Source organism: Anguilla rostrata, chromosome 2, assembly GCF_018555375.3.
Source record: "Anguilla rostrata isolate EN2019 chromosome 2, ASM1855537v3, whole genome shotgun sequence".
Lineage (NCBI taxonomy): Eukaryota > Metazoa > Chordata > Actinopteri > Anguilliformes > Anguillidae > Anguilla > Anguilla rostrata.
The window spans coordinates 25,676,467-25,696,241 of record NC_057934.1 but is presented as its reverse complement, the minus strand read 5'-3'; the positions used below and the strand labels follow the sequence as shown (position 1 = coordinate 25,696,241).

Genomic DNA, 19,775 nt, shown 5'->3' with positions numbered 1-19,775 from the left:
TTCAATTTGGCTAAAATGTTTCACTGACAAATCAATGCAATAAATATTTTTTTCTTCATAATCACATTGTTCAGTTATGTCAGTTTTGTTGGTTGATGACCTTGCCAAAGTAAAAATTATGGATAGATAATTGTTGAATTCGAGCTAATGTCCTGATCAGTATGTTTGAAGAGAAGTTAATAAAAAGCTATTTTACAGCATAAAATATAATATTTTTAACATTACCAAATTAATTAATTATTTCACTTAATTTATAGTATGAAACATAATAAGAAAATGTGCATTTAAATGTGCACAAAGAATTTAAGTAAAGCATAAGGTGCCTTCACTCCTATTCCCAAAGTCTGCAAAAACAACTGTCTATTGTGTGTGACCCGTCGCATTAATTTACATTAATTGTCAATATGATTAAGTTATGGCATGTAAAAGACATCAAGAGTTGGGAGCCACAAAAGAAAAAAAAACTTGTGATGAAGCTTATGCTTCACTTGCAGGTATGTTGAGAAGTCAAGCACAGTGTCGTCCTAGCGCTATGGTACTATACACTTAACCTTAGCTGTTACTTTGAACAACATCATAAAGGAGAAACTAATGCTAGCAAACGTCATAAGCTAGTTCCTGCAGCTAGTCAGATGCGTAGATGCTTGCTAGTATGGGCGAATAGCTAGCAGCAGCTGATCACCAAAAAAATGTCTGCCAAACCCAACACTAGACACATCGACACTAGCAAACTAAAAAATAACTAAAATGTGTGACATGGCTAATAATATTGCTAACTAGCTACAAGCTTCACCATGCTTAATTCTACATCTGCTTAAATGTTCAACATGTTTTGCGTTCAGATATGCCAACTGCATGCCCTCATCATAAATAGCTGTTATTTGAGCATTTGTGGCCTTTCTGTTACCTTGAATGAGTCTACCCATGCTCCTCTGACTTCTCCCATTAACAATGTGTTTTCAGCCAGAGAACTGCCACTGACTCACACCATTCTCTGTAGCCAGAACTCTAGTGTGTAGAAATCCCAGGAGTGCAGCTGTTTCTGAGAAACTGGCACCAGCAATCATATCGCGGTTAATGTTGCTTCGGTCATGCATCTTGCCTGTTCTAATGTTTGGTCAAACAAAAGACTAAACCTCCACCATATCTGCATGCTTTATATAGAGTTGCAGCCACATTATTCACTATTTGTGAATTTGGTGACAAGCAGGTTTGCCTTATAAAGTGGCCGGTGAGTGTGTGTTTTATCCTGTGAAAGACAAAGTTTTGACCAGAGTCTGGTCTTTGTCAGATCTTTGTCTTCATGTAACGTGATGAAGATCAGGCTCTGGTCGAAATGTCTTTCACAGAATAAAAAAGTAAAACATGATTGGGATCTAAAAAGCAGTGTGCAGTGTTTTTTCTCTCACACAAAAAGGAAATTTCTTTTACTACACTTGAATTAACATAATTTTTTGAGTCTATTGTGTGATTTTCTGGACTTTCACCAGAAAATAGTATTAGTCATATTTTGTTTTATATGTGACAAATTTAGACAGCTGCACAGCAACAATAAAGTAGGGTATCCTGTATTTTTGCTACCGCTATAATTCTGTACTCCATGCTAAAATGGCACAGATTACATCACCTTGCCATCCAGTGGACTGGATGCTTGTCTACTAACATAACATGTAACATAACCAATGCAAGGCTTTTTTGTGTGGTTGCCCCTTTTTGTGGAATGTGTGATTATCTGGTAAGTAGTGGAGAATCATTGCAGAAAACTAAATTTCCCTTAGTCCTAACTTCCTCTTGTGTCATGTGAATTATTTATGGCAGCAAATTTGTCTGAATTATGGATTCATGAATAAGCCTGTTGATAAACCATTTAACATATGTTTATGTTGCACAACTATAAACTACTAATGTACTGTTGGCTCAACTGCATCAAGGATAGTGACTCTCAACATTAAGTTCATTGAGGCATGTATTATTACCACTACCTACACATACTCAAAATGAAAACCAGCATCTACAAAGTTCTGCGGAATGAAAGGTCAGGTCTCTTTCAATGCAATGATAAATAAGTGGATTTTTCAAAATCATAATGTGTGGGAGTTTGTTCATGTCTATGGGAGTGTAGCACAGCTCTCCTGAATTGCAGGATTTTATTGAAGAACTGTTGTCAGTCACGAAAAAAAACTTCTGAAGTACATCAATGACTTATTAGAATAACAATAGTAACAATATGACTAGAAATATATATTTTTTCATCATAGACCAGTGATGTCTAAACATGGTCTTGAGGCCCCCTATATAGTATAAACAAGTTTCTGTTGCTGCAAATATGTTGACCAATTAAAGAGAGGCTATTTTCCTTTAGCTTTTTCAATCTCAGTGACTGGATGTCCACACAGTGACCAGGAGCCCACTGATTTCACCTGTCCGTATAGTTTATGCTGTAATTAAAATGACATTATAAAATGAAAAATGCGTCTTATTACCAATGGATTAATTTCCCATATAAGACATTATGGAAAATGAAAGCATTAATTGATCTGATGAAAAAGTTGTTCTGATTAAAAGTCCAGGGTATACAGTATTAAAAGTATTTTAATAATATCACCTTGAAAGGGTAACTCCTTTCATGTCAAGTAACAGCTTGTTACAGATCAGTTTGTAATTATGGTTGAAACCAAAATTATGGTACACAGGGGGATCCCAGGACTGAGTTTGTGCATCACTGTAATAGGCAAACAATAAATTTCACGTGGGTAGTAGATACTAGCCATGAACACGTTTTTTTCCATATGAAATCAGGCCATTTATGCAATGGGTGCAGACTTTATTTCTCAAGTTTTTAAAAACCTTGTTTTTAATCGATAACGTATTTATTCTGGTTTTAGAAAATATATGTGTAAGACTGTTTGGACCAGCTGCTGTTTTAAGTTTGCTTTTCACGTCATTTCTTTTGTTTCTGTGCTCTTGCACTCTTTCTTCCTGTGCTGTTTGTGGTAGGAAGTAGCTTTGTGGCTGGAGAGGTGTCAGAAGAATAAGCACTTCAGAATCTGTTGTGCTGCATTGTGTTATGTCATTATTAGACAGTCCTATATATTGTGTACATTATTGTATATTTATACATGCACTATGTATTATATCACATGTGTTTTTACAAAATACTGTTGAGAAGAATTTGATTGTTTCCAAACTTTCAAAGCTCATTGTTCACCTCAGCTCACTCAAATTGGCTCTTTCAAATTGCAGCAAACTGTGAGATGATTTGTGGCTGGTTCAGTATCGCTCAGTGGACAGTATGTGACAGTGTGTCGCAGGTCTCCATAGTGTTACCACACTGTGTAAAAATTTTACTGTTACTCAGGCATACTGGATTGTATTTGGCCATTTCAAAACCTTGATTTTTTTCTTTTTCAGTTTCTCATTTAATGCATACATTTAATTGAGTGTTTGTTTAGAAGTCATGTTTTCGCTGATTGGATCATTGATTTCATCTTTAGACAAGCTTTTAGCTGTCTTAGCAAACAGACAGGGACATTTTGTTGTAGAATATGCTGGTATGGAGAAGAGTGCACGGTGGACTCAGCGGTTGTGAGGCATCCATCATCACCCCTCCATCACCATGCTGGACAGTTGGCATTATGGTAATATGAGGTATTTGCTTTTCACCAAATGTGGTGTTTTGCATTGTGGCCAAACGTTGGTCTCATCTGACCAGAGGATTATGTTCCAAAAGTATTGTGGCTCATTAGCAATGCCGTTTTTGGACAGAATTTGCTTTCCTCCAGCTATGCTACCATGAAAACCACATTTATTCAGTCTTTTCCTAACGCGGGAGTCATGATCTCCAACATTTCCTTTGCTGACAGAGGCCTGCAGGTCTGAATGTAGCTTCAGGGCTCTTCACAATTTCTCAGAGCATCATACGTTCTGATCTTGGGGCTAATTTGCTGGGACGACCACTCCTGGGCAGATTGGCAATTGTCTTACATTTTCTCCATTTGTGAATGATCTTCCTCATTGTGGAATGATGGACTTCATATTGTTTGGAAATGCATAACCCTTCCCAGACTGATGAGCAGCAACAGTTGCTTCTTTGAGATCATCACAGATATCTTTTGTCCTTCACATACTGTGTTAACACAAACCTGAATGCTGTAGACCAAACTGACAAGTTTTTATACTGGTAGCACATCCTGATGTTGAACTGTATGCACTTTATTAGCACTGCCTGGTTCTAATTACCTTCTTAACTGATAAGCAGTAAGGATACTTTTTTATACAAGGCTTCTGCATGCTGGGTTATTTTTCACTGAATAAATAATGACAAAATTTTCCAAGTAATGTAAAATTTCTGTGTTGTGAGTCACACAATGCTACATGTATCTACAGTTGGGACATGGTGAGGACTGGATGAGGGTTAGTTATGTCCTAATATGTAAAACCACTGAATTGAAATAGAGTGTACTTTCTGTGTCACATCACTGTATTTAACATAATAAGAAAAAAATATGGGATGTAATACACAATCCCTCTTTCTAGATAAAGTAATGCACCATCTCTAATCAAGCAAATAATCTCTTCTGTAATATTTTTAATGTTTCTCCAGAACTTTGTTTAATGTAACCTGATGTCAGATGTGACAGTCTCTGTGATAACGCTCCACTCTTCGATGTTCTACTTCATAAAGATGACAGTACACTGAGATTTAATACAATCCGCTAAAAGGTCACACCAGAGTTCGGTTGAGGAAAAGGCATAGAGCTTTTCAAAAAGTAATTTATGACCTTCATCCTGACATTGTTCAAGTGTTAAGCTCTCCATGGCCATGCTTGCAATTATAATTGTTGCAATAAAATACATTTATGTTGCCCATGGGAAGGGGAAGACACTAAATTCCTCCAGAGGCTTGTGTCTCATGGGCAGGGCAAATTTTGGTGTATTTAAATTGATTAATGCAGAATAATATTAGATTAATTTGCACTATTTATTTATAAAATTAATTGATTGCACTGTTTAAAGACCATTTCCTTTGCTTCACTGTTTAAAGATTAAATGCAAAGGTGATGTGAAGAAAAAGGCATGATACAGGGGCACATGTGATGTTTTTGTGTGTTATGGTGATATGTAGTGTATTTATGAAGTAGCATTGTGTCCAAAACATATTTCCCTTTGAAGATTACAAAGTAAATCCTGAATTTTGAAGCTTGAAATCAGAAAGCACAATGCAATTCTCAGTGACATGATGGGTTGATTCTGGTAACAATGCATTCGTTTATCCAAATATGTTGTATCACAGGGAGAATGGTGTTGTTTGTTGAGGAATTGGTTGTCTCAAATTATTGTTCTAGCAGACTTTCCTAATTAAATTCACTTTAGCGAAAATACTACCTACATGACTAACAGAATGATGAACAGGAAATGCTGCTGGTAGCATGCAAATCTCCGTGCTTCTTGTCGCACGTAGGTAGCACAATTGTTATCTGTATGTAGGTCTGTTTTCCTGTCAGGCAGAGAAAAAAAATCCCTGTCTGTAAAACCTGACGTCCTTTTGAGTCTTTGCATGGCTATCAGGTTGTAGAAAGAGCAGTATACACAATTGATGGAGTACTACTATTTAAAATACCTGAAGGATTTAATGAAAATTAATATATTAACATATAATCCATCAGTTTTTTTTAATATGAAGGCATACATGTTATTTGCAACACTTTGGTCTTTGTATAGTCAGGTAGAAAGTGGGCTGGGTTGATTGTTGGGTTTATGGCACAGAGGTATAAAAATAGCTGAAACAGCCATATCCTGTGTTATCGTTGGATTTGGATGGTGCATGATGACACCCTGGAAGGAGTATTACTGTTGGCTGCTATCTTGCCCGAATTGGAAACATAACCTCAAAGTGAACGAAGGATCGCAGTAATCGCAGAGTGATTATGTTAACCGGGCACTGAGGGGGTGCATGTCTTGTGAGCTGGCTTTGTACCTCTCTGACCGTATGTCAATTTATTAATGTCAGCATGTAAATTATTGGCTGTTTGTGCTTTGTTGGCTTACGATAGTTAAAATTTGAAAGAACAAATAATAAAAACAAGTATTGTTACCTCCATAAAACGGTGCCTCATTTTACCATTCATAGACCATTCAAAGATGTACAAATGTAGGCTAAACAATTACATAAGTTATATGTCTACGATGGCTTGTTAATAACTGGAAGCTCGCATAACCTAAGCAGTGCAAGCCCTTGAGACAGTAATTCTAATTTTCCTGAATCACACTTACTTGTTAGAACTTGCTGGAAAAAATGTAATGAGCAGTGATTTGTATAGTTTAGAGCTGAACACAGCAGTATTGTCACTGTCACAAGTCAAACACAGTAAGAAATTAGCAATTGTGTAAATTCCTGCTGCCTGTGACACGATAATTTAAGGCTTATCCCAAGAATTTTAAGGGAACGAAGTTGAGTAATATACCGCACTTACAAGTTGAATCTGATGATATCTGTTTAATGGAGGCCATTGCTCTTTAACATCACAGGAGTCATAGTTAAGCCTGGTAGAATACTCAATTTAATTATCAATATCACAACCATGCCATCATCATCCTAATTATCATCACCAAGCATCATCGTGGAATTAAATGTAAAATAAAGAAAATAAGGCTATTAGCCAGTCCTCATTAATTGATCACTTATTATTTGTATAATCTTCATCGTCATCATTATCCAAATTTACTACTGAGAATATCAGAGAATATTTCCAAATGGAAATCTAGAGGTGTGGTGGAGTTACAATTTCTCCTGGCTCCTCCATTTGAAATGTATAACCTACAGACTAACTTTATTTCAGTATACCCTGCAGACAGGCATGGCTTGTTATTTATCGGTCTCTATGATACTCATTTGGACTCATTTTTTTGCTTAGGCCATTTTGCTCATCTAAACAGCGAATCATGTGGCTGCGACACAATATGTAATGCATAGGGCCACCAATTTGTCTCCCTTTGTTTTCCCGCATGGTACGTCAGTCCTCCGCTAACTAGCAGTCACGATAGCCTCTCTGTCAAGCCACTTCTCAAACAATTATCCCATTTGCCGCACCTCTATCATCAAAGTTCATAAAGTACTTGACACTAATTAAGCAGAGGATGATTGATGGTGATGTTTACAAGTGACATGTTTTAAATTCAATTCAGTTACAACCACAGACATGCTGTAGTATTTTCAAAAGTTGTACTTGTAGTTTTAATTAGAAGCAATGCGAAATGACCACATTAAAAATGAAAGCAGTTATATAGTTATATAATTATTTAACTTGCATAAAAAGTTTAATAAAAAATAAATTATATTAGTAAAAAAGAAAATAGTTTGCAACTGAGGTATACTAAAACAAAAAGATATGAAATAAAAGTGATGCATGTCATGTACAAAGTTGAAATTAAAATTCTGTGATTGTATTTGGCCTGTTGTTTAACAGCCTCTTCTGTCATTTATTCATAATGCTTATTGAAAATTTGATTTTAGGAAGGTCTTGTGCAAATAATTTGTATGTACCCAGAGTTGATCTACAGTTTTCATCAAAACCCGGAATTGAGTGTAGTGGAAGGATTGCCACATCAAGTCTGCACACTTACTTGTGATCAGCAATCCTGACACCCGAACACATAGTATTTCTTAGCTGTTTCTTGGTCAGCTATGTGTCATCATTAGTTCATGAACACGTAAGCTAACAAAAGGTCTAGTCTTGATTCTGGGTGTGGCGTTTCCATTTTGAGTCTGTTGCTGTTCTCTCTCAACATGAGGACCAAAGAAGTGTCAATGCCAGTAAAGTAGGCCATCATGAGGCTGATAAATCAGAATAAATCAATCAGCAAAAACATTGGCTGTGTCAAAATCAACATTAATACATTGTTCAAAAGCAAAAACATACTGCCGACCTCAGAAATAGCAAACGACCTGGTAGATCACTGTAGTGGATGAAAGAATAATGCTTTCGGTTGTGAAGAAAAACCCCTGTTCAGCTGTTGAACAGATCAAGAACACTCTCCAGATTGTAAGCACAGATGTGTCAAAGACTACCATAAAGAGAAAACTACACCAGCATAACCTCAGAGGATTCACTGCAACAAACAAACCACTGGTATGCCTCAAGAACAGAATGATCAGGTTAGAGTTTGCTGAGAAAAAGTTTTAAAAACATTTATATTTAAAAAACTGTGGAGTTTTGTAACAAAGTATTAATGAGTATTAACCTGTACCAAAGTGATGGGAAGAGGAAAGTGTGGAGAAAATAAATGTACCAACTCATCTGTGTGAAACATGGTGGAGGTAGTGTTGTGGCTTGGGCATGTATGACTGCCACTGGAAATGGCTCACTTCTCTTCATTGATGTGATGTGACTGCTGGTGGCAGCAGCAGGATGAATTCTGTAGTGTACAGAAACATCTTATTTGCTGAGATCCAAACAGTTGCTTCAAAATGCACTGGATAGTGCCTCACCTTGCAGTAGGACAATGATGCCAAACACACTGCAAAAGCAGCCAGGAGGTTTTTCCAAAAAGTGGACTGTTTTTGACTGGGTAAGTCAATCACCCGTCCTGACTCCAACTGAACACATGTTACACACGCTGAAGACAAGACTGAAGGACAAAAGGCCCTGAAACATGCACACACTGAAGATGGTTGAATACAGCCCTGGCAGAGCATCACCATGGAAGATACCCACTGTCTGGTGATGTCTATTGGTCACAGACTTCAGGTAGTCATCGAATGCACAGGATTAGTAACCAAGGACAATTTAATATTATGTTAATTTGTCCAATTACTTTTTGTCCCCTAAAAGGGGAGAACTGTATATAAAAGGGCTGAAATTTGGAGAGGGTTCATCCAATATGGATGTAAATACCCTCATATTGTAGCTAACAGTTTGCACTTTAATATTATATTCATTGTTTCATTTAAAATCCAATGAGTGCAGAGCCAAACCAATAAAAAATGTGTCACTGTCCGAATATTTACTGACATGCACATACAATAATGCTATTGGGACAAACTGAACATATTATAGGTTATTTTCATATGACACCGAACAGCTTGACAAACAGCAAGCATTTGTCTTGGTGTATTTGTAATAAGTCTTCTTCTGCTTGTCCTTAATAATGAAGCCTCTGTGAACACAGAATTTCACTTGGCAGAGGCAGTAGTCATTGCCTTGTGCGTTCTGCATTAGATCAGTCTAAATTTAGCTGAAGTAGGTCGGTGAAGTCATACCCCCTCCCTTTGAGGGGTAAGAGTTATTTTCTAATTAGTCAGAGTCATCTATAGGGATTGTTTGTGTTAAATCATTCTACTGCTGAAAGCCTTTAATGAGCTAGCAACATGACAGTATTTAAATCCTGGAGATTTGGCCTCATTCTATCCCAGTACCTCATACATACCTCCTCCCCCTACCCCCACCAATTCCCCAGTTCACTGTCACAAGCACAGAATTACATGTGTACATACCTTAAAAGCTCCACATTAAAAGCTAAAAAAACCTAGATATTTTTTTTTTTTTTAATTGAAGTTTAGCCTTTATCACAAACAATGGTATATGCAGTCCCCCCCTTCCCCTAGATATATATATAAAAAAAAAAAAATGGCACTATTTCCAGGAAAAAGAAAACATATATTCCATGTATTAGCCTCATTCCCCTCTCTACCAGTTGTCCCCTCTCTCTGACACCATGTTACCATGATGTCCAGACATTAGACAACCAAACAGAAACGTCAATAGACATATGAACAGACAAATAAACATACACAGTCAACCAAACGACAGATGGAGGAAGACAGACACAGTCAGGTGTATAATGTAAGGAATAGTAAGGGAACTTTATCTCTATTAGCACTGACATCAGAAGGGTAGAAAGAGGCAAATATGTGTGAAAGACAATAACAACAACCAACAACTACAACAACTTTTAAAACACAGCCCCCAGGATGTACAGTATAATATATAATTATTTGTTTCTGTATTTGTATTCGGATTAAAAACCAGAAGTGGGTGTATAGTAAACCGGAAATGGGCAGAGTTTAACCCTGAAGCTGTATAAGTTTAACCTGGAAGTTGTGTAATCACTGGCACTGCTATTGTTCGGATGTTGAAGTCTTAAAAGTCATGGTTTTACAATGACATCAATAATAAGCCAGTTTAACGACAGGTAATCTGCTTTTTAAATCTGTATTTAACAAGCAATGACCTATATATTATATAGCCATAGCAGGCTTTTATAACACTGTGGAAAACAAACAGTCAAATCAAGGTTAAAATGTAGACTAAATATTTTGAGAGGGAGAGAGGGGCAAAGCCTAATATGGGGTAAAATGTAACACAGACTTTTTAGATAGATGCATCAAGTTTGAGCAATGCTTTTCAGGTTAAACATGCCGAATTACTGTCTCTTTGTCTCCAATGAATGGGGGGAGAGTTCAATAAATATCTCTGGAGATATTGCCAAATGTCTGTTTTGGCTATATGCAAGTGAAGTTTTTACTGGAAGTATTTTTCGGCTACTGTATTGTGTGTGTATGCCAAATGAATGTAATTGTAAACAGCCTTTTAGTTTGATAAATAAAAAATAGATGGTTTTACAATAAAACATATTGCATAGTTTTGATATAGCATGCTAGCTTGCTGGGATTGCTAGCCAGGCAAAAGTAAACACCCACCTCCCTCCTGTGGGATTAAAGTGAACAGGGTTGTTAGCCTGTTGTCAGTAGACTATTAATTAACCAATTGATTGGTTTTGTTGTACTCAGAGCAGGTTTTCGTACTTATATTTTAACTTTAACTTTAGGCTACGTGGTGACATGTAGCATTAACCGATACAGCTGTTGGGATCAAACAGACATTAGATGGGAACCCGGAAAATAATGATAGATTTTCACTGAAAAAGGTAGGCCATGAAAAACATATAACTGAAATCAAAAAATAAATTAAAGACTGTATCATACATCATGGAACTGTATTGAATTGCCTTGCTTTGTGTTAACTTTTAAAGCTATTAAGACTGTTTGGTGTAACATTTACTCTCTGTACTTTCGGTCAGATTGCCAGTGAATGGTATGTCCCAGAAATTTCATTGTCGTGTCTAATCATAGCCAAAGGATGTAGGTTGTGTGTAGGGGCTGTTAGAGTCCTGTTTGGGAAGAGTATGTGAGAGTATTTAAAGGGCATTGTTACCACTATAAGTACTATTAGCTATGGCCCAGCTATGTGGCACACTGCCATTGTAACAGGGGTCTGGGGGACTAACTTCCCTCAGGTTGATTTGAATTGTTTCATGACATCATGTGACATCATGAATTATGTCACAATTAGCCTAGAACCCTCCATAAGCATGCTTCATGTCACCCTTCATAATAGTTTGCCATTAGCCAGGTGACATTGCTGGTTGTGTCACATTTGGCATAACATGTTGCATAAGAAGTTGTCATATCACCCTTTATGAATATTTGCTTATGTATGATTTATGAACCCATTATGTCATGTTTATGAAGGCATTATATATGCTTTTATGAAGTGTTTTTGTTTGATTTTAATTAAAGTAATTAGGTGCTGCTCTTTCCAAGCTCTTTAGTTAAATAGTATCCAGGCCCACCATTCATCTTGGCTGAACCACCACACCCAATTGTAAACGCACAGTAAGGCAGTTCAGGCCCGCCTATTTTAATGCTGGCCCAACTACAAGAATATTTCTCACTATACTGCTGTTATAACTGTGCTGTTTTTTTAAAAAAGTGGAGATGTGTGGTAGCTTTTTCCCTCATGTGCTAAAATAACTGGGGGTTTGTTGAGTTGAAAGGATTATCCCAGAAAAAGGTATGTCTACAAGGAGTCAGTGTAGATTTGGTGATTTTGTTTTCCACCAGAATTGTTGAGATTACATTGTTTTGAAAACAGTTTTGGTGTTTTATGGCTATATTGAAGAATGGTAAACCAGTAACTTAAATTTTTTTGACATTCTGACACTCTTCCGTAAGTTGTTTTGTGGGTTTGAGTGGATCCATTTTGTGATGTATTGCAGTTTTCTGATGTATTGCTCTGAAAAAGATCTTCCCTCCACAATACATGCACACACACACACACACACACTGCCTGTACCACCAAAAATTTGGCTATGGTAGCCCAGAGTTTTACAACATTTATGATTTTTTTCCCACCCCTGTATTATTTATGTTATTTGCTATATCTTACCATATTAACTTTATAAGTCATACTTGGCCAATTCTTATGAACATTTCTAAAAAAAAAAAAAAAAAAATTATTATGTTCAATAATAATGCTAATTACTTAATATTTCCACAAAAGTGAATGGAAAATTATTGGTACAAGCAATAACTTTCTATGAGCAAATTATTGTATTTCCAAGCTGTAATTGTTTTTTGTGTGGCATCCCCAAGGCCAGCATGGGTTAACTAGTTTAACTCTATATCTGCCTAGAGTGCTTACATCATGATCAAGTAAATATCATATCTGCAACCATCTTCAGTGGATAGAGTGATGGAGTCCCAGTTAAATCAGTAAGAAAACAACTGTTGATAACTTCGAACCAGAAAGACAGATCTTAAGACAGATACTGACAACTAGAGTGCTTGCTTGCAGATCTACTTGCTAAATCTTTGGAGATTTTTTAATAAACCTTATGGATTTATGGCCAGAACTGAGGACTTGTGTATTCATGTGATATACAGTACTGTCCAAAATTATCTGCATTATCCCTTGATAAAGATTAGCAAAGAAGCCTGTATTCATTGGATATGCATTAATATGCTGCATTTTAAAGTTCATGGCAGTTTTAGGGAACCATATTGTACACTCTCATGGCTTTCTGTTTCACTGGGTATAAAAATGAAGTTACTCACATTTACCATGTGATGATACCCAGTGTGGCATCCATCACTATGCGGAAAGGCAATAAACCCTCAGAAGAACAAGACAAAGTATTGTTCACCTTTGAAGACAATTAAAAAACTGAAGACCAATAGCTTGTTTTAAAGGTAGTTTAAATAGTTTGGAATTCACTACCACTTTCTGGGTTCTGTTTGTTCATGGTTTGCATTTATTTGGTGCTGTTCATGGATCTCAAATAACTTCTTAGTGTAGAAAGTGACTTGTCTTAATCACCAGTGTGCAGGGACCTGAATGATGTGTGCCGTTTTGTACCAGACCACTCTCAACCATCCAGCAGAAAGTGAGACAGCAGTATTTATTTAGTCAATTAGCCTACTGAACATTTAATCATATTTAACAACATATTTTAACCATACACAATGCAGTTGCATGCCTGAAGAACTCTTTTCCTCTGCCATAGCAGTCCTGTCTCATCTGTTTTGTTTAATCTGTGTTAATTCATTGATATGGGTTCCAAATGTATTGCCATCCAGCTCCATATTCCTTGTGGTCTCTACATACTTTCAACATTTTGGTTACATCATCAACCCCCTGACCCAGATGTGTTCCAGCCCTATTCCCTGCCCTGTGCATTGCATGAGACTGTGATGTATCTTCATTAATTTAATCCTTTTCCAGTTTATATGTTATTTATGGGCATTCCTTGCATTCCAAGTAAATGTATACTTCTAATTTTCTTTTTTTACAGAAATCCCCAGGAGTTTCCATACAAATGTAAGTTACTGATCTTTATATTTTGACTTTTAACATAGATGTTTTTGCTCTGAAATATGGAGGAAGGTTATGTGCAAATTGCGATTTCACTTTGTACTTTGGTTGGATCTGAAATATATTGTATGAGAATGGTATGGAACCATTCTTAAAGGTTTAAGTCTCAAACTAAATTTGGTTATTTCTAAATATAATTAGGGGTGTTCATGAACATTCAGGTAGCTGCCTGACCAACAATGAATTATGCACAATTTAAAAGTAAAAAAGGTATGCATATTTCATTTCTGGCTTCAAAGCAGCCCATGTAGTACATACGAAAAGATTTTTAGTGTAATTTCTGTCATTGCATTATGCTAACCTTTGATTTATCTGCCTGGGGCTTCTAGGGCTCCATTGAATGTGTTCAAGTCATGGCTGAACATAACTCAAGGGTGTAAATTAAAATATTCAATTTTCTGTTAGCCAACTTCAGATCTTAGCCTGTCCCTGCTCTGTTGGATGTGTTAAGCCTACTATGAGTTTTTACTGAGTTCTTTCAGACACTGAACTTTCCATTGGCCATCAAAGGTATTTAATAAGCCTTAATTTCAGACACAGACATGGCACACATTACTATAGTAGCTGTTCAGAAGCATCTGGTCAGTCGGAGAGAGCACTCTGGTACACCATTCCAATTAGAGAGCACCAGCAGGAGTCCTGAACGATTCCTTTCCAACTACATGCCTTGTCCTGACCCTGCTGTCCTGTTCTCACCACTAGCCACCACTATGTGATGGAGTGAAGAAACATGCATGGTTAAAAGTGTCAGGGTATGGTATGGCATGCAAGGGAACTTATTCCCATGTCTAATTGGTCAAGAAACTATCCACTATCAAGGAAATAAGGTGGTTATCAGTGTCATAGCTCTAGACCTGATACAGCCATTTAATGGCTGTAGTATGTAGGCCTACACCAGCACCATTGAAATGTTTTTCACGTTTTCTATTCATTTGATATTGTTAGACCTTGACACTATGCACAACTCTAAAGTAAATATCATACAACATGCAGTTCTATGCACAACCTATAGTTCCTTCCTGTAGGACTGTGTGAAATCATATGCTGTCTGTGTTTGCAATCCATTCTCCTCATCTGTTTTTGGCAGTACTTATGGGTTCTGAAATAGATTAATACACTGAAGAAATCAGGTCATAGCCTCTGAGCAGAACAGGGAGCAACAAATTGTTTGTGTGTGTGTGCGTGCGTGCGAGTGTGTGTGTGTGTGTGTGTGTGTGTGTGTTTGCGTGTCTGTGTGTGCTCGTGTGTGCTCGTGTGAGTCAGACAAATTGTGTGTTTGTGTGTCTGTGAGTTGGAGACAGAGATAGAGAGGTAGCATGTGCGCGTGTGTTTACAGCGGTGCTGCAAAAGCTCAGATAATGAATGATCTCTGGGACCAAGGCCCAGCTCCCCTCAGAGAGAGTATCTGCGTTGGAGCACATAGATTAAGTTAAAGTAGGTGACTAAACAGAGTTTAAAAAGCGCAGTCAGTGAGGGGAAAAGGAAATTCATTGTCTTCTGAAATTGGAGGTGCTTTACACGTCCTGTGCTTCACCTAAAAAATGTACATGGTGGAATGACTGATGGCATATCAATATATCACAGGGCTTCCTCTCACAATGCGCTACATGATGCACAGGTTGTAAATTATGATACATCATTACATTGAGTGCCACACAGTACCTTGTTGTCTGCATCTGCCAAATTATGTTTGAGCAATGAGATTATTTAATAAATTAATCATGCTAATTTATGTCCTGTGCCATGTTTGAAGTCCAGGCTTGTGGTATACACCTACCGTACACCCATATGTGTTAGAAAAAGAAAGGAAAAAGCAACCTGTCCTCCGTAAGATAAATTGAGAAGTTTTGTGCATAATGTTGCCTTGCTGTAGGCAGTTCTTCACAGCAGTCCTTGAGTGTAGTAGATGGCTATAGAGCTACTACCCAGGGCTGGGGGAAAGTGCTGAAATCTTGCATCCTGTTGCTGAGTGTGATGTTATAAGCGCATTTGACTAGTTTTCCCATCTGACCTACCTTTGGGACTGCTTTATAATGCAGTGATAGAAGTAGATTTTACTTATGAATAAATGTTCATGTTGCTTCCAGAAGTCATGACAGCTTTATGAAACCTTGGCTGTTGAGGGACATGTTCACACAGCTGGGCTCAAGAAGTCACAAGCTCTCTCCCTTGTAACATAACAGAAGTTTCGGCTTGGTGTGAAGATTGCTGGCCAGTGCGTTTGGAGTGGGAAGTGGGCCTCATTTTGTTGTTCTTGGATGAGTTCACCTGTTAGAGGCTGCTCTTGAGCTTTTGGGGGTTATTTATGAAGCCCTAGCTTGTTTTGGATCCAATTCGGTGAATAAAATTTTGTTGGGGAAAAAAGCTGACAAATAGAATGTAGGGTTTCATGTGTACTTTTATATGGAATGGGGAAGAAGTTTTTATTTTTTATTTTTTTATTTTAGAAACTTCTTTACAACTGCAAAATTATGTGCTCTGTATCTAACATATAAGACATAATAACTGAGGGGCTGTGCATTATGCAGCTTTCAAAAAAAAGAAAATGATCATTGCCAACATTAGTTTTATCAGGTCAGATGCGCAATAATTTAGAACCATGATTTAGCTTTTGTCAGCGCTACTTCATTGGCAGACGTTTAAGGAAAAATAATGCACACCTCGCAGCCAATCATAATTAAGTATTCAGCTATTCAGTATTCAGTTGCATAAAAGAGAATAATCAACGATCAACCAATGAAATTTGTGCTTTCTTCCATGTCATAGTATAATTCAACAGAGATTACTTGTTTAAGATTTATTTAAAAATGTATTTGCAGGAAGTCAGCATATAATCATGTTTTGCCAATGTACAATCATATGGAAAGTGCAGAACTGAACACTTGTCATGGAACACGAGAACATGCAAATGTTCAATTTTAAAATGGAAATGACTATGCTACATTAGTAGTAGTTGGTACCATTAGTTCAACGTGTATTTAGCACCCTTGTGATGTTCACAAAAGTGTCATATGAACAAAATCTGTTATTTTGTACTATTAAGTTCTGTCAAATGATTTACAACAACATCCTGTCCTTTACTTTCTTGGCCATCATATGCAGTACTGTGCAAAAGTCTTAGGCACCTTGAAAATAAATGCTGTACAGCTAAGATGCTTTCAAAAATAATGAAATGAAAGGTTATAAATATAGAAAAAATAATATAAAGATCAGTAAATAGTTCAAAACTGAATGAAATCAATGTTTGGTGTGACCACCCTTTGCCTTTAAAACTACATCAATTCCCTAGGAACACTGTCCTGCAGTTTTATAAGAAAATCGGCTGGTAGGTTGTTCGAAGCATTTTGGAGAACTTTCCACAGTTCTTCTGCAGATTTTGGCTGTTTCGCTTGCTTCTGCCTCTCCAGATAATCCCAGAGACCCTTGATCAAGTTTTTATCTGAAAAGTAGTCTTAAAATATTACTTTATTTAACAAAATACAAAAATGGATCTGTAAAATTTCATTTTTTGGAATCTCAAATTTGCTCTTTTCCACTGACACACTAATGCAGAAAACAAAAAATAAACATCTAAGACCAAATATATACTATATATTATATTTAAAAATCTAAGGTGCCTAAGACTTTTGCACAGTACTGTATATTTGTCATTTCCCAAGTTTACAGGGCAAAGCACCTAGTGTCCATTGATTGCTTGGTTATGAAGACTTTCTTAGGCATGAAAGAGTTTATCTGGGCATACTGCTTTTTGCATTTCTTCCACATTTTTGTCTGTGCGTATATATTTGCATTTTGTAGACATCTGAGTGCCATTTCCCTTGTCAAATAGTGTCCTAGTAGTTTGTTACATGCAATAATGACAGTTCTTTGTTCCACCTGTATTACATTTTGGTGCATGATATTTTCAGAAGGGTTGTGTTTTCAGACGTGTGGTAGAAACACTGTAATCGCTGCATCCGAGTGCTAGTGAGGGTCTCAGACTGTGCGCTACTGTGGCTTCATCGTGGCAAAGAGCGCCCCTAGTGGTGGCATCTCTGAGTCTGATAGCTTCCTCTCCCTGATCAGACAGGAAGCCTGGCCCCAGCTCAAACATCACACCACTGAGGAATTCTTCTGCTGGCTTCCGTAATATGGGAAAAAGTCAGTGGCAGCACGACCCGCGATGCCTCGCTCTCCCTTAAGCCCTTCCTCACATCAGTGCCACTGCACTTTTCCCACAGTGCACCCTTTTTAGGTACACACATTGGCATCAAGCTCTTCAATATACCAGCTCTGGACATTATTTATGCCTGTAACTTGCATTACAAATTCCAAGAGAAATGGAAAAATGTCTGAGACCCATTTTATCATGGTGGAATTTATATTCAATCATAAATCGTGAACAAAAATTATGGGATAACCCACAAAACATAATATACCTGTTGAGACTGCATTTACCTGTTTTTGCATGTTGGAGATAGAGAATTAACACATGACATGCAGCAGTGTGGATAATTGGACATTTTATTTCAATATTGTGGTACGGGCAAAAAAACAGTGAAATTGCAAGCCAGTTCAGTGCTGAACAGAATCACAATGCTATTTATTGGGCTGACTGCACTGGGAAGACAGACAGGTATATTTATATTCATTTTTGAGGCCTTGATGGACAAAGAACATTACGTGATCTAGCATCAACATCCACTAATTGAAACATGCAGGGAGATGATGGGTGATGAGACATGGTGGCTTTCCTCACACTACCAGTGTGATGTTCTGTAAAGCCTGCTGCGCTTGTGCCACATTTTATTGTTAGGTCGCTCCTGCTCACAGAAAATGATGGTGAGAGCCCTTGACAGCCAGTGACAGCCATATATTTGATAAGCTCAACAGCCTCTGAAGATAAGTTGCCCCAAATGTTAGACCTATTGCTGACACTTTTCTGGTGTATCTGATGCAAAATTGCTTTCAGAATGTTTCTGTAATGTTCCTAAAGCTCAATGAGAAACCATTGTGTGTGGTTTCTGGCATTTTATAAAAAAGCAGCAGGACAATAAACTTGTTTTCTCATATGAGAAATGAGCGCTTGGTGCATTCTTACTCCACCATTTCAGGTAGCAGCAAGAGGCCCATCTCAGTGTCCTGACAAACTGCAGCGCCTCCTAATGGCCCTCCAGCAGAAGACACTCCCCCTCCCCCACCAGATGAAAGCAGAACATCAGTGCTCGTGTAAATGCTATTCATGAATCATAAAGCAGATTTGCATTTTATAACAGTACACAAAAACATTAAAGTAGATTCATACAGTAATGTATATGAAATTGACTTTTTCAGCAGTTATTCTGCTTGCTTCCTATGGGAGACATATATTATGCGCACTGAGTGAAATGTAATTTTCTTGTTTTTTTCTACTATCATCAGCCTTATTATCAATATGGACCTACGCAAACATCAGTTAGTGATTCATGATTAATAAACTCAAACTGGGTGATGCAGTGGACTGAGCTGAAGCCACAGCATAAAGGAGAGAGCATTCTGTGTGTGAACAGAGGAGAGGTGAGCCCACATCCAACCAGTAACGGAGGGGCTCCTTCTTTTAGAGGAAAAAGCCATTTATTACAAGCACAGGATACATGACCCAAAGAACCAATAAATAAGGCCCTGGTGGAAGGGCAGAGTACAGCAGTAGATGTAACCCTATTATGTTACAGGCAGGAGAGCACTTCCATGCCTCTCTGTTCTCCCGCTGCAGAATGTGCAGTAATAAAATCTCCACAAATCTGGCCTGGTTAGGCCTAAGAGTTATTTCTCAGGATGCAAGCATTGACGTTTCTTTAATTGCTTTATTTTCCTTCTAAAGAGCTCTTTCACTTATTGGTCCTGTCTTTTTGGCATTCTTATGGTTATTTTTCCTTACCCAGAATTTATCTGGCACATTGTAAATTTGATTCATGTTTTCAGGAAAGCAGCGAGCCTTCTGAAAAAAAGGTAGGAAAAAGTAAGACAGTAAAATAACATAAAACACTTGTGGAGAGTGACTTTGTTGTACCAATGGCATGATCTGCAAAATGGGGTCCTTCAATT

At 37.4% G+C, this 19,775-nt stretch overlaps 1 protein-coding gene and 1 long non-coding RNA gene across 4 annotated transcripts in view; one reads left to right on the top strand and one right to left on the bottom strand.

Moving 5' to 3' along the window:
• Positions 1-19,775, top strand: part of skap1 (src kinase associated phosphoprotein 1) — a 178,227-nt gene that overhangs the window by 11,948 nt on the left and 146,504 nt on the right. For all 3 annotated transcript variants that reach the window (XM_064321408.1, XM_064321407.1, XM_064321409.1), the window contains exon 3: positions 13,633-13,658. In XM_064321408.1, the coding sequence (XP_064177478.1) occupies positions 13,633-13,658 (26 nt within the window). The remainder of the gene's footprint in view (positions 1-13,632; positions 13,659-19,775) is intronic.
• Positions 1-19,775, bottom strand: part of LOC135247671 (uncharacterized) — a 51,753-nt gene that overhangs the window by 26,759 nt on the left and 5,219 nt on the right. The window contains exon 2 of the long non-coding RNA XR_010328265.1: positions 8,290-8,415. This is a non-coding gene — a long non-coding RNA (uncharacterized LOC135247671). The remainder of the gene's footprint in view (positions 1-8,289; positions 8,416-19,775) is intronic.